This window comes from Mustelus asterias, chromosome 17 (genome assembly GCF_964213995.1).
Source record: "Mustelus asterias chromosome 17, sMusAst1.hap1.1, whole genome shotgun sequence".
In the NCBI taxonomy this organism is placed as follows: Eukaryota; Metazoa; Chordata; class Chondrichthyes; order Carcharhiniformes; family Triakidae; genus Mustelus; species Mustelus asterias.
The window spans coordinates 38,384,764-38,400,344 of NC_135817.1; the positions used below are offsets into that span (position 1 = coordinate 38,384,764).

The window sequence follows — 15,581 nt, forward strand, 5'->3', positions numbered from 1 at the left end:
TGGCCTCAAAATAAGGGGGAGCAGATTTAGGACTGAGTTGAGGAGGAACTTCTTCACACAAAGGTTTGTGAATCTTTGGAATTCCCTGCCCAGTGAAGCAGTTGAGGCTACCTCATTGAATGTTTTTAAGGCAAGGATAGATAAATTTTTGAACAGTAAAGGAATTAAGGGTTATGGTGAGCGGGCGGGTAAGTGGAGCTGAGTCCACGAAAAGATCAGCCATGATCTTATTGAATGGTGGAACAGGCTCGAGGGGCCAGATGGCCTACTCCCGCTCCTAGATCTTATGTTCTTATGTTAATCCCTCACATAAGGGTATACTCGACAATTGTTCAAAAGGGCTCACTTCCCCTGGACAATTGCACTAGGCTGAGAACCATCGACAGAGGAAATTTTTACCCTGATAGTTCCTCTGAAAAAGTTAGATGGAAAAGAGAGCGGCATTGTGGCACAATATTTAGCACTGCTGCCTCACAGTACCGGGGACCCGGGTTCAATTCTGGCCTCGGGTGACTGATTGTGTGGAGTTTGCACATTCTCCCCGTGTCTGCGTGGGTTTCCTCCGGGTGCTCCGGTTTCCTTCCACAGTTGAAAGATATGCAGGTTAGATGGATTGGCCATCTTAAATTGCCCTTAGTGTCAGGGGGACGAGCGGGCTAAATACGTGGGGTTACGGGGATAGGGCCTAGGCCGGATTGTTGTCGGTGCAGGCCCGATGGGCTGAATGGCCTATTTCTGCAATGTAGGGATTCTATGAGAAGTTTTCTGAGAAAAAAAGCATGAAAACACATGGCCGCATGGGACATACCCAACCTCAGAGGAGACCCTCCTCATCACCCTATCCTGGCCCCTCCAGGGAACACCCACACATCCCACCAAGCTTTCCACTCTCCCCATTTGCTGATGTCCGGACCCCAACCGACACTCCCACCAGTTATCCGACAACTCCCCCTCCCCCCATGTGCGGACCGACAATCCCTCGCCCCATCTCCTGACTCGACACTCCCGCGACAAACCTTGTGTCCCACACACACACACCAACCTGCCTCCCAGACACAACAGCCCCAGCTCGACACCCTTTGATGTCCAAACTCCTCTCCCCACTGATGTCCAAACCCCACCTCCGCCAACCTGAACCCTCCCTAATGTCCAAACTCCTGGACGGCAGGGCGGCACAGTAGCACAGTGGTTAGCACTGCTGCTTCACAGCTCCAGGGACCTGGGTTCGATTCCCGGCTTGGGTCACTGTCTGTGTGGAGTTTGCACATTCTCCTCGTGTCTGCGTGGGTTTCCTCCGGGTGCTCCGGTTTCCTCCCACAGTCCAAAGATGTGCGGGTTAGGTTGATTGGCCGTGCTAAAATTGTCCCTTAGTGTCCTGAGATGCGTAGGTTAGAGGGATTAGTGGGTAAAATATGTAGGGGTATGGGGGTAGGGCCTGGGTGGGATTGTGGTCGGTGCAGACCTGATGGGCCGAATGGCCTCTTTCTGTGCTGTAGGGTTTCTATGATTCTATGATTCCTCCCCCCACTGATATCTAAACTTACCCTGACAACATCTAAACGTCCCACCAATGTCCGAATCACCCCACTGCTAATGTCCAAACTCCCCCGACAAAATCCAAATGTCCCTGCCAATGTCAGAACCCCCCGCCGATGTCAGAACACCCCCCACCAATGACCGAACCGCCCCCGCCCTCTGCAACCACATCCCATTCACTGAACATAGAAACTTACTTTCTCCCTTTCAATTATCCCTTTAAATTCACCTGCTTTACGGCAGCTAGTGCTGTAAAAAGGGTGTGTATCCTTCTTTGCTCTGCTCCTTTTACACTTCATTGCTGGGGCTCCTGAGCTGCTTCGCTTCTTTAGTCTCACCCGGCCTGAGTTAGGAAGGTTGGGTAAGTCGCTATGGAGTGGTAATCTGCTGCTCTGAGGAAGTTACATACCATTTTATTTTGTTTATTCTTTCATGGGAGGTGGAAATCATTGGCAAGGACAGCATTTATTGCCCTTGAACTGAACGGTTTGCTAGGCCTTTTCAGGGGGCAGACAAGAGGTCATTAATATATAAAGAGTCATGTCCCTTTAAGATTGCCAAACTAGTAAAAGCTTTATTAGTGTATAAATGTTGCTCCCTAATTAGCCCAAATCCCCCAGATAGGAGGCAGTTTTATCCAGTTCTCCAAATCTGGGGAGTTTAATTAACTGAAGCTGAGCAGAAGCTTAAATTGATTTTGCACAGATGTGACAGGAACCATCAGGGGCATCAAAGGCCAGACAATTCACTCCCAAAGCCAGATCCTGGGCACTCCCATTCTAGTGCTACCAGGAGTCTGCTTGTAAAATACCTTGGATTTTATTGATAATTAAAGCTAAAGGCAAAAGTAAAACATGAAGGGTTGAGTTTTCCTCTGGACCAGGGGGTTTGAACAGGATTAATGGCCCAAACTTATCAATATCCTGATCCATTCTCTTGGGCTGGATTATTAAATATTGAAGGAAGGTCCCTGACAGGACATTGAGTGAGTCCACCCATCGCTGCTGACTATCCAAAGTTGATGGGTCTTCAGTGCTGCTGCAAAGAGGTACAGGAAGGTCCAAATAAGAGAAACACCTCAACAGGTGATATTGACACCTTAAAGTGGATTTTACTGTGTTAACAGCCATCCAGTTGATCTGATTTATTATTGTCACATGTATTAGTATAGAGTGAAAAGTATTGTTTCTTGCATGCTGTACGGACAAGGAATACCGTTCATGGAGAAGGAAAGGAGAGAGTGCAGAATGTAGTGTTACAGTCATAGCTAGGGTGTAGAGAAAGATCAACTTAATACAAGGGAGGTCCGTTGGTCTGATGGCAGCAGGGAAAAAGCTGTTCTTGAGTCGGTTGATACGTGACATCAGACTTTTGTATCTTTTTCCTGACGGAAGAAGGTGGAAGAGAGAATGAATGGGATGCGAGGGGTACTTAGAGTCATAGAAGTTTACAGCTTGGAAACAGGCCCTTCGGCCCATTTTGTCCATGCTGCCCTTTTTTTTAAAACAATTACGCTAGTCCCAATTGCCATATCCCTCTCTACTCATCTTACCCATGCAACTGTCTAAATGCTTTTTAAAAGACAAAATTGTATCTGCCTCTACTACTACCTCTGGCAGCTTTTCCAGACACTCACCACCCTCTGTACCCTTTTGTATCTCTCCCCTCCCCTTAAACTTATGTCCTCTAGTTTTAGACTCCCCTACCTTTGGGAAAAGATATTGACTATCTAGCTGATCTATGCCCCTCATTATTTTATGGACCTCTATAAGATCACCCCTAAGCCTTCTACGCTCCAGAGAAAAAGGTTCCAGTCTATCCAGCCTCTCCTTGTAACTTAAACCATCAAACCTTGGTAGTATCCTAGCAAATCTCTTCTACACTCTTTCTAGTTTAATAATATCCTTTCCATAATGGGGTGACCAGAACTGTACACAGTATTCCAAATGTGACCTTACCAATGCCTTGTACAACTTCAACAAGACGTCCAAACTCCTGTATTCAATGTTCTGACCAGTGAAACCAAGCATGCTGAATGCTTTCTTCACCACTCTGTCCACCTGTGACTCCACTTCCAATGAACATGTACCCCTAGATCTCTTTGTTCTATAACTCTCCCCAACACCCTACCATTAACTGAGTAAGTCCTGCCCTGGTTCAATCACCTCGCATTTATCTAAATTAAACTCCATCTGCCATTCGTCAGCCCACTGGCCCAATTGATCAAGATTGTGCTGGCTGCTTTTCCGAGGCTTGCCATGAGGTCAGAGAGATTTGCCCTCTATTTGGGCACTACTGCTATCATTGCTGAGATCCTGGATGTTGTTGTACTGTAGGGTGCAACATCATCTTTCTTCTGGCAGTCTCTGAAGTCATGCTAACATGGAAGAGAGCAAAATATTGTCGTTTTCCAGATCTTTCCAGCAGCATTTAAAAGTGGGTGGGGCAATGGTGGGGGAAGCAAGGTGATAGTTGGCTAACATCTGTAATAACAGGGGACAGGAAGATTCCAGGTAGGGGTGAGATTCTGCCAATAACCTTCTTGGACCAATCGCTCTTCATTTTCCTCCACTGCTGCCTGACTTTAAGCGTTGTAGCAGAAATCAAACTGTTGTAATGTAAATGCCAAAGAGGCTGCATCATTAACCCTCTATGTGCATGCCATGCTTTTAATTGATGCGACTGGATGTGAATCATCAAAGTGGACTCAGTTTTCCTTTCTGGCAGCTTTGGGGGGTTTTTTTCTGCGATCATTGCAAGAAGTTCTAGCCAAAACGGCTTGCAGCCAGTCCTTTGGCAGAGCTGCTGGAGACTACATGAGAGCAGTCTGCTGTGAATCATTGTCCAACTTTCCTTTTCGCCTGCTAGAGATATACCCTGTGGACACTCAGAGTGTGTCTCAATAACACAGCTGAGAGTTCATTTCACCGTTCCATTACATTAAAAGTTTTACATTCATTTTACATGAGGGTGAAAAATAAAACTGGAGGTATATTTTGTCCTAAATGGAAGGCTCACTGATGGATGGATTGCTGTTTCATGATGATTGGTGAAAATTTGTCGAGGATGAAGGAGGTTTGAGATGCAGCAGTTTACTTTTTAATCAGTACAAGTGGTAAATGCTATTCGGATGGATAATTTGAATGGACTGAAAATTGGTCATAATTGTGTTTAGATATATCAGTGGATCAGGACGGTGCTAAATAGCTCTTTCTTTTTTCTTGTTTCTTCTTCTAGGTGAATTTGTGTTCATCACAGTGAGCAATGTTCATCTTTGGGAATTAAACAGTTCCACTCTTTGAACCCATTGCTTTTCAGTCACAGGTCAGATGTAGCATCAGTTTGAGCCCATATAGGTTTTCAATGTGTAGAAGTGTTTTTCAGAGACTATGTATTATGCTGGCTTTCACGTGGAGAATTTTCCCCCTTAATTATGGCTCAGTTAACACAAAGGCTCACAGAGACGGTACTCTGGTAAAAGATGCTCTTTATTTTCCAAGCTTGGTCAACATATGAGGGAGAGTGGTTTGGAGCAGTTCTAAATCAAATCCGAAATTACATTACTCTTAGTTCTACAATTATACAATTTTCAAAAGCTATTTGCCCACCCCAGCTCAGTATGAGCCAATCATTGTAAGTATAGATTATATACCTTGGCCAATGATGCCTACTCCTGGGCAGCATGGATTGCGTGATCAGCTCATGGACCTTAAGGGCCTTACTCATAGTCTCCTGATGTTTCGCAGACCCCCTTATCTAGTATCCTTGGTTCATTGTGTAACCCATTCATAAGGGCTGCCTGGAGACTACTGGTAAGAATTGTTTTTTCCCTTTCCTCAGCAGCAATGTTGTATTTTAAGGAATGTGGTTCTTTTTACTTAACGACGCCCCATCATGCCTTACAAGCATTATGTTGTTCATAGAATCCCTACAGTATATAAGGAGGCCATTCGGCCCGTGAGTCTGTACCGACCATAATCCCACCAGGCCCTATTCCCGTAACCCCAGACAATTTCCCTGCTAGTCCCCCTGACACTAGGGTAATTTAGCATAGTCAATCAACCTAACCCGCACATCTTTGGACTGTGGGAGGAAACCCACACAGACACCGGGTGAAAGTACAAACTCCACACAGACAGTGACCTGAGGCTGGAATTGAACCTGGGTCCCTGGCGCTGTGAGGCAGCAGTGCTAACCAATGTGCCACCATGGCACCCCTTTGTTAACAAAGGTATATGCTTTTAATACAAAATATGTTTTCAAAAATACATGTCTAAATTCTCCAGAAGTGGTTTTATGTACCTCAAGGCAAGCAGTATACTTCGGGTGCTTTATAACTCTTTCTGTATCCTATCTACTCTGATCTTATCTAACCTGATCTTTGGTCACAAGGCATTCTGAATCCCCTTACACAATGTTAATTGAAAGATATTCCCCTACTAATCCGTGACTAAAATTGTGATGTCAGCAGTGAACTACACACAATTTAGTATTATGGATAATCGTCGTCTGGTAACATAATTTGACTGTTTAAAGTTATTTCTTATTGGACTTGAGGGCTTTTATCTTGCGCGATGATCATTGATTGCTGATGCACAATTCTGTTGCACATCATAACTCCTCAAATTAGACAGACCAACCTCCACACAGCCACTGGCAGTGATAACGTTTTTGTATACATTCTGCCATCACAATAACAATCTCCTCCTCCACTAGACATGCTGAAGCAGTTCCATGCATCAGTAGCCTTGGGTTTTGATGCAAGATAATTTCATGATGCAAACACTCTGAAGCTTGGGAATCACAAACCATTAAGTCTCAGGCATTCTATATCCAATGCTTAGAGACATTTCAAAGAAGCAAAGGGCTTGGATAGTGTCCTGGTTAACTATTCAGCAGAGGAGGGCAACACAACCATAGAAAAGAAGCCATTCAGCCCATTATGTCTGGTCCAGCCAAAAAATGGAAAAGAAACTAGCCCCTCATTTTAACTCCACTTTCCAGCACCTGGTCTGTGGCCTTGCATGGTGCCGCACTTCAGATGCAGATCCTTTTAAATGAGTTGAGCATTTCAGTCTCAACCACCAACTTGGGCAGTAAATTCCAGATGCCCACCACCCTCTGGGGGAAAAAGCTTTTCCTCATGCCCCCTCTAATCTTTCTACCAATTTACCTTAAATCTATGCCCCCTGGTATTACCGCTCAGGTAAGAAAACAATTCTTTCTTATCTTCCCTATATAAGCCTCACAAAATGTTGTACAATTCAGTTAGGTCACCCTTTAGCTTCTGTTCTAAGGAAAACAACCTAGCTTATCCAATCTTTCTTGAGAGCAACAATTTTTAAGCCCTGGCAACATTCTTGCAAGTCTCCTCTGCAGTGTCTCCAGAGCAATTATGTCCTTCCTGTAATGTGGTGACCAGAACTGTACACAAAATTCCAGCTGTGGCCTAACCAACATTTTATACAGTTCCATCATTGCATCCTTGTTTCTGTATTCAATACCTTGCCCAATATAGGAAAGCGTTCCACCTTCTTTCTTTACCACCTTACCCACCTGTCCTGCCACCTTCAAGGACCTGTGAATATGTACTCCAAGGTCTTTCATTTCCTCAACCCCTCTCAATATCCTCCTGTTTCTTGAGTATTCCCTTGCTTTGTTTGCACTTTCCAAAAGGATTACCTCACATTTTTCCAGATTGAACTCCATTTGCTACTTCTCTGCCAACAACCACACCATTGATATCATTTTGGAGTTGACAGATATCCTCTTTGCTATGAACTACACAACCAATTTTTGTGTCATTTGCCAATTTTCCAAAGATGCTTCCCGCACTCTAAATCATTAATATATACAACAAACAGCAAGGGTCCCATACTGAACCTTGTAGAACGCCACTGAAGACTGTTTCCATTTGCATAAACACCCATGAACCATTACCCTTGATTTCCTGTCACTGAGCCAATTTTGAATTCAGCCTGCCACCTTCCCCTGTATCCATGAGATCTTTCCTGACCAGTCTGCCATCTGGGATCTTGTCAAATGCTTTACTGAAATCCATGTAGATTATACTCACTGCACAATCTTCATCATCCCCCTTATTATTTCCTCAAAAAGTTCTATTAAGTTAGTAAGACACGATCTGCCCCCAACAAAACCCTGTTGGCTATCCTTGATCAATCTATGCCTTTCTAAATTAGTTTATCCTGTCTCTCAGAATTATTTCCAACAATTTGCCCACCACTGACATTAGACTGACCAGTCTATAGTTTTCTGACCTTTCGCTTGCACTCTTTTTAAATAATGGTACAACATTTGCAGACCTCCAACCCTCTCGGACCTCGCTGTGAGCATTACAAAATGATTCTCAGAGCATCCATTATTTCCTCCCTGACTTCCTTCAGTGGCCCTGATGATTTATCCACCTTCAAGGATACCAGTCCCTCCAGTACTTCCTCTCTCACTATACTTATTGTATTTAATATTTCACACTCCTCCTCTTTAAACTAGAATATTTTCACCATCCCTCTCCTTAGTGAAGACAGACAAAATATTCACTGAGAACCCTGCCTACATCTTCTGAATCAAACCACAAGTTACCATGTACATCTCTGATGGGCCCCACCTTTTCCTTAGTTATTCTCTTGCTGTTAATGTATTGGTAAAAGATCTTAGGATTTTCCTTGCTTTTACCTGCCAATAATTTTCTGTATCCTCACTTTGCTTCCCTAATTTCCATTTTTACTTCACCCCTCTGCTTTCGATACTCCTCTAGGCTTTCTACAGTATTAAATCCTTTGTGACTGTCATAAGCTTTCTTTTTCTGTTTTATATTGGCCTATATGCCTCTGGATTTGGCAGTATCACCCATTTTCTTTTTGGGGACATATCTACACTGTGCCTATAGAGAACATCAGAATCAAACCACACATTCATCGGATCTGACACTTTTACATCTCTAGTAAGCCATCGTATATCAACCAGGAACGTCAACATTGTCTGCTTTCTATCCTTTCTAACCCAAGGGCTATGAGGCCAGTTGGAGTGCCCCACTCCTACTTAGCTGTGGCAAAATTAACACAGCAAATATCTGGGGATAAGCTAGACCTCAGGTAGAATACTGTGGACAGTCTGGGTACCACACTACAGGAAAGTTATGAGATAAAAACAGAAAATGCTGGATAAACTCAGCAGGTATGGCAGCATCTGTGGAGAGAGACAGAGTTAACATTTTGGATCTACAAGATCCTTCTGAGAGAAACAGAGGCCGGAATTCTCCAGCTGTTCACGTCCCTCCTCCGCTGCCAGCGAGATGGAGACTTTTTGAGCCACATCTCTGTTCACTGGAGTGGGACCAGAGAATCCCGCTGGTGTGAAAGGCCGGAGAATCCCGCCCCATGTTTACATTTCAGATTAAAATGATCCTTCTCCAGATGCTGCCAGACCTGCTGAGTTTATCCAGCATTGTCTTTTTTAATTTCAGATTTCCAGCATCCGCTGTATTTTGCTTTTATATATATATATATTATATATATATATAAAAAGAAGCAGGTGCATTAATTGGAGAGAGTGTAGAAGAGATTTACAAGAATGGGATGAGAAACTTCAGTTATGAGGATAGATTCAAGAGGTTGGGACTGTTCTCCTTGGAGAGGAGATGGCTAAGGGGAGATTTGATAGAGATGTTTAAAATCATGAGTTCAGAGTCGATAGGAGAAACTGTTCCTGCTTGTAAAATAATCAAGAATGAGAGGGCGCAGGCTTAATGTGATTTGCAAAAATAGAGAAAAAACTTTTTCATGTACAGATGGTTCAGGTCTGGAATGCACTGATTGGAAGTGTGGTGGAGGCAGGTTCAATTGAGGCATTCAAGAGGGCATTAGATGATTATTTGAGTAGAAACAATGTGCAGGGATACATGGAAAAGGCGGGAGAATGGCGCTAAGTCGTGATGCTTGTTTGGAAAGACAGTGCAGAGATGGTGGGCCAAATGGCCTCCTCCTACGCCGTAACAATTCTGTGATTCTGTAAATGTAAGCCCTTCTGTGGCAGTACTGGCACTATAATTGGTTCCAAAGCTACTGGTAGGAGAAAGCACTGAGGGCCTAGCTCCAGGCCACTAACCAGTGAATCTTGGTCTAAAGTGCACGTGTGGATGTTGGCCAAGGACAGATCAGGCTTGGCTATGCTATCCACAATGACTGGGGGAAAAAATACCAATGGACTAACAAAACCCAAAAATAAGGCCATGGGAAGAAATTAATGCAGAGAATGAACAGCAGCATCAGGCTTTATTTATAAAGCGTATCCAGCAGAGCAAATCATCCCAAGATAATTCACAGTAACATTATCCAACAATACTTGGCACGGAGTCACATAGACATTAGTGCAGATGACCAAATGCTTGGTCAAGGAGATAAGTTTTAAGGTGCATCTTAACGAAGCAAAAGGAGAGAGCGGCAAAGAGGTTTAGGGAGGGTATTCCAGAGTTTATGCTTAGGTATCTGAAGGCATGCCCACCACTGGTGGAATTATTAAAATTGGGATGATCAAGAAGACAGAACTGGAGATGTGCAAATATTCCAAGGTTGGGGAAGAATATAGAGATAGAGAGGTAACGGAGAGGTGGGGGGTGGATTATGGAGGGATTTGAAAACAAGTTTGAGAATTTTTAAATGGAGGTGTTGCTTAACTGGGAGCCAGTTAGGTCAGAAAGTACAGGGATGATGGAATACCAGGACTTGAGTGCAAAGCTTTGGATGACCTCAGGTTCCTGAATGGTAAAATACGGGAGGCAGACCAGGAGTGTGTTGGAATCAAGTCTCGAGGTACCTGGCATGGATGAGAGTTGCAGCTGAGGACGTTGGGCATTGTTTCAGAGGTGGAAATAGGTGGTCTTGGTGATGGTACACAGAATTCCTTGAAAGTGCAACTGCTTTGTAAAAAGACCCATTAGACAGGTCAACAGCATTTGGAGTTTTGTGAGTAAGTCCATGGAGTACAGCAGCATGGGCCTGGTGAAATATATCCTAGGATTCTTTGGGAGGCAAGGGATGAGATTGCAGAGCCTTTGGCTTTGATCTTTGGGTCCTCACTGTCCACGGGGATGGTAGTCATGATGTGGAGATGCCGGCGTTGGACTGGGGTAAGCACAGTAAGAAGTCTCACAACACCAGGTTAAAGTCCAACGGGGATGGTGCCAGAGGACTGGAGAGTGGCGAATGTTGTTCCTCTGTTTAGGAAAGGGAATAGAAATGACCCTGGTAATTATAGACCGGTTAGTCTTACTTCGGTGGTTGGTAAATTGATGGAAAAGGTCCTTAGGGATGGGATTTACGACCATTTAGAAAGATGCGGATTAATCCGGGATAGTCAGCACGGATTCGTGAAGGGCAAGTCGTGCCTCACAAATTTGATTGAATTTTTTGAGGAGGTAACTAAGTGTGTTGATGTCATACAGATGGATTTTAGTAAGGCGTTTGATAAGGTCCCCCATGGTCGGCTTATGATGAAAGTAAGGAGGTGTGGGATAGAGGGAAAGTTGGCAGATTGGATAGGTAACTGGCTATCTGATCGAAGACAGAGGGTGGTGGTGGATGGAAAATTTTCGGACTGGAGGCAGGTTGCTAGCGGAGTGCCACAGGGATCAGTGCTTGGTCCTCTGCTCTTTGTGATTTTTATTAATGACTTAGAGGAGGGGGCTGAAGGGTGGATCAGTAAATTTGCTGATGACACCAAGATTGGTGGAGTAGTGGATGAGGTGGAGGGCTGTTGTAGGCTGCAAAGAGACATAGACAGGATGCAAAGCTGGGCTGAAAAATGGCAAATGGAGTTTAACCCTGATAAATGTGAGGTGATTCATTTTGGTCGGACTAATTTAAATGTGGATTACAGGGTCAAAGGTAGGGTTCTGAAGACTGTGGAGGAACAGAGAGATCTTGTTCCACAGATCTCTAAAGGTTGCCACTCAAGTGGAAAGAGCTGTGAAGAAGGCCTATAGTGTGTTAGCTTTTATTAACAGGGGGTTGGAGCTTAAGAGCCGTGGGGCTATGCTGCAACTGTACAGGACCTTGGTGAGACCACATTTGGAATATTGTGTGCAGTTCTGGTCACCTCACTATAAGAAGGATGTGGAAGCGCTGGAAAGAGTGCAGAGGAGATTTACCAGGATGCTGCCTGGTTTGGAGGGTAGGTCTTATGAGGAAAGGTTGAGGGAGCTGGGGCTGTTCTCTCTGGAGCGGAGGAGGCTGAGGGGAGACTTAATAGAGGTTTATAAAATTATGAAGGGGATAGATAGAGTGAACGTTCAAAGACTATTTCCTCGGGTGGATGGAGCTATTACAAGGGGGCATAACTATAGGGTTCATGGTGGGAGATATAGGAAGGATATCAGAGGTAGGTTCTTTACGCAGAGAGTGGTTGGGGTGTGAAATGGACTGCCTGCAGTGATAGTGGAGTCAGACACTTTAGGAACATTTAAGCAGTTATTGGATAGGCACATGGAGCACACCAGGATGATAGGGAGTGGGATAGCTTGATCTTGGTTTCAGATAAAGCTCGGCACAACATCGTGGGCCGAAGGGCCTATTCTGTGCTGTACTGTTCTATGTTCTATGTTCTAACAGCAAAGGTGGTTTGGCCAAAGTCACAATCCTGTTTATGATACCTCAGTACAAAAAGGACATTAAAGTCATTGAAAGCACATTGTGTAAATTCATCGGGATGATGTCAAGGATGAGAGTATATAACAATGACAAGAGTCTCACTGGAACATTGAAAACAAAAAGGAAATTTAATTGAAGATTTTAGTATTATGAAGGGGTTTGAGAGGCAGAAACTATTTTTTCTGGTTTGGGAATCTGAGATGGGGGAGGTTATCAAATTAAAATTGTGTGTGAGCATAAGGGTTAGGAGATTTTTTTTAACCATAGAGTTGTTACAGCATGAAACTGTCTGTCAGATTGAATGGAAGAGGAAAAAAATTGCACCTTTTAAGGGAAGCGTAGATAAACATTTGAAGAGGATGATAGACAGCTATGGGGCAAATGTGTAGGGCAATAATTTTCTTACCCTACATTAACCAATCAATATTAAATGCTAAGTCAATTTAAATTAAATTATTAATCTACAATGTATGCATGCTTGTAAATGCTTGTTTAAAAAGAAATAGTGCAATGGCTTTGTAGATCTCTTCATTCCGCTAAATCTGATGTAATGAAAAGCAGCTCTCAGGTTACAGCACAAGGGCCTCAGTATAAACTAAAGATAAACCGGAGCATGTGTTGGAGCATTCGGAATTCTATTTGTAGAGTGAAAAATCTCATAAGCTACTGGGGAAAAAATCCACGCAATTCTGAATCCCAAGAGGCCACACATTTAGTATTGGAATCAAGGATTGTAATATTCCTAATGGAGTCATGTGAGTCATATTGGTGCTGTGATAACAACAAATTATACTTGAATACCTTTAGCATGGACAAAGGTCTCAAAAGCAGCTCATAGCCAGAAAGCATATTTTGTGAGAAATGTAACATTGGCAAGTGAAACGTTTTCAAAGATGTAATCCGTCCTTGGAACTTGAGTTCCAGTTATAAACTGCAGCAGTTTATGTCATTTGAACCCCTCAATTAGGTTACAGGCTTGTGATTCACTCTTTAGTAGTGTGGTGGGTGAACCAGCAGGTTTATGTTGCAAGCCTTGGTCAGAGAGCTATTTCGATTACAATGTCAAGTGCTGTAAGTGTGAGCCTCTCAGCTTTGTCAGCATCAAATCACCTTAATTGTTCAACAGCCATTTGCGCGTGCTACAGAGTGATGAGCATTTTATATTTATTGCAGGTAAACATTTTTACTTGAGTGTAGTTTTATAGGATACATATTTTCTGCAACTTTCTATCAAATAACTTTTTAAAAAAATCACAAATCCAAATAAAGTGAATGGAAATATGAGATTTGGTATTAAACATGGGAAATAATAATTTGTTCGTTGCTGTGTCATCTGCTTGTGTGGCCTATTATTTGATGCTATTGATGTTCCAAGGAGCTTTCAAATGGTACCTCTCGTCAGAAAGAATATATTTGTCTTGAATGCGGTGCAACCCAAACACAGCAGAATGATACCAGGCTTACCAAGATAAATTATGAGGACAGGTTACATAAGCTTGGCCTGAAGTCCCGTGGTTATAGAAGATTGAGGGTTGATCTGATTGAAGTGTATAAAATTACAAAGGAGATTGAACGGGTAGATACAGAGAAACCATTTCATCTGCTGGGAGAATCGAGAACAAGAAGGTATAATTTTAAAATTAGATTTAGGCCATTCAGGAGTGAAATTAAGAAGCACTGCGTGCAAAAAGGATGTAAAAAATTTGGAACTTTCTCTTCCAAAAGATTTTGGATGTGGGGACAATTGAAGCCCCCAAGACTGGGATAGATAGAATTTTTGTTGGGCAACTGTATCAAAAGTTATGAAGCAAGGCAAGAAAATTATTAAAGCCATGATCTAATTGAACTGTGCAGCAGGATTAAGGTGCTGAATAACCAACCCCTGTTTCGAACATTGCTATGTTCCTATCTGCACTCTATGGAGGCGATCTTGCCGACTGTTCATTCCCTTTGCCGTTGCAGCGAGGACGGAGAATTTGGCATCCAGCCAAATCTCCGTATACTGCAGCAGCACTAGAAAATTCCACCGGCATGAACGGCTGTAAGATTCTGCCCTATGTCTTTCCTTTACCTTGGTGTTTACCACGCGACAAGGAGGGCCTTAACTACAACCCAATGTAAATTGCTGCAGTGGAAAGACTGTTGCAAAAATAAACCACTGAAAGACACGCCACCATGTGTAATAAAAAAAGTGTCAATTTACCTGTGATCCTTTGTTGTCATTAAAGTTATTTCATCTTAATATTTTTGTAAAATATGCTGAGTTAAATAGACTTTCAAAATAGTGTTGATGTAGAATATAGATTTATAAAGGAGATGGGGGCACGGTAGCTCAGTGGTTAGCACTGCTGCTTCACAGCTCCAGGGTCCCGGGTTCGATTCCCGGCTCGGGTCACTGTCTGTGTGGAGTTTGCACGTTCTCCTCGTGTCTGCGTGGGTTTCCTCCGGGTGCTCCGGTTTCCTCCCACAGTCCAAAGATGTGCGGGTTAGGTTGATTGGCCAGGTTAAAAATTGCCCCTTAGAATCCTAAAAAAAAAATGCGTAGGTTAGAGGGATTAGCGGGTAAATATGTGGGGGTAGGGGCTGGGTGGGATTGTGGTCGGTGCAGACTCGATGGGCCGAATGGCCTCCTTCTGCACTGTAGGGTTTCTATGATATCTATTCTATGATAAAGGAGATGATTTTTGTGGATATTAAGTGATTAGATGCAAAGATGTTATACAAAGTGCCCAAGAGTCTCAGATAAATTGAACAATCGCTTGATAAAGTATTGTATATCTTTTCTATAGCTGTCAGAAGTAATTCATGCTGCAAACTATGTTAAAGCGCTGAAGAGTATGCCCTAATCTTTATTTTTCCCTTGTTTTTCTCTTCAGACATTGACTGAACCTGCTGCATTTGCAGACGAAACAAGCTGCCAGTGCAAGGCCCCTCATGAAAGATTGACTATTGTTCAGGCCCGTTTTGGAACACCAAGTAAGTCTTTGATTTCCTAACATATAAATTGCTTCTTATTGTGTTTGTGATATTTTCAAGGAGGTTATGCCAGTACAAATTGGGCCTGGGGACTAAGATCTGGAAAATATTTTATTGACTTCATCATATCATAGACATTTATCAGTGAAGCCCGCAATCACTCCTCTCTCAGTATTTTCTGAAGGTCACAGTGTGGCCTCCTTACAAGTAGGAACCTCATTGCACCAGTCAGTCTCTTGCCAACCTATCCATTCTGAAGAGCAAGATACCCAGCTTATTTTCTCCACTTAACAGCAATCTTCTTAAACCCTTCTTCCCCCTCCCCCTAGATCTCCACACACACTTCCAACAACTGTGCACTCTTTTCATAAGCACTCGTTTTCTTCCCACAGACGCCTGGGCCTG

At 43.3% G+C, this 15,581-nt stretch overlaps 1 protein-coding gene across 3 annotated transcripts in view; it reads left to right on the top strand.

Moving 5' to 3' along the window:
* pcyt1ba (phosphate cytidylyltransferase 1B, choline a) overlaps positions 1-15,581 on the top strand; it is a 66,753-nt gene that overhangs the window by 23,822 nt on the left and 27,350 nt on the right. For all 3 annotated transcript variants that reach the window (XM_078232529.1, XM_078232532.1, XM_078232530.1), the window contains exon 2: positions 15,077-15,176. In XM_078232529.1, the coding sequence (XP_078088655.1) occupies positions 15,077-15,176 (100 nt within the window). The remainder of the gene's footprint in view (positions 1-15,076; positions 15,177-15,581) is intronic.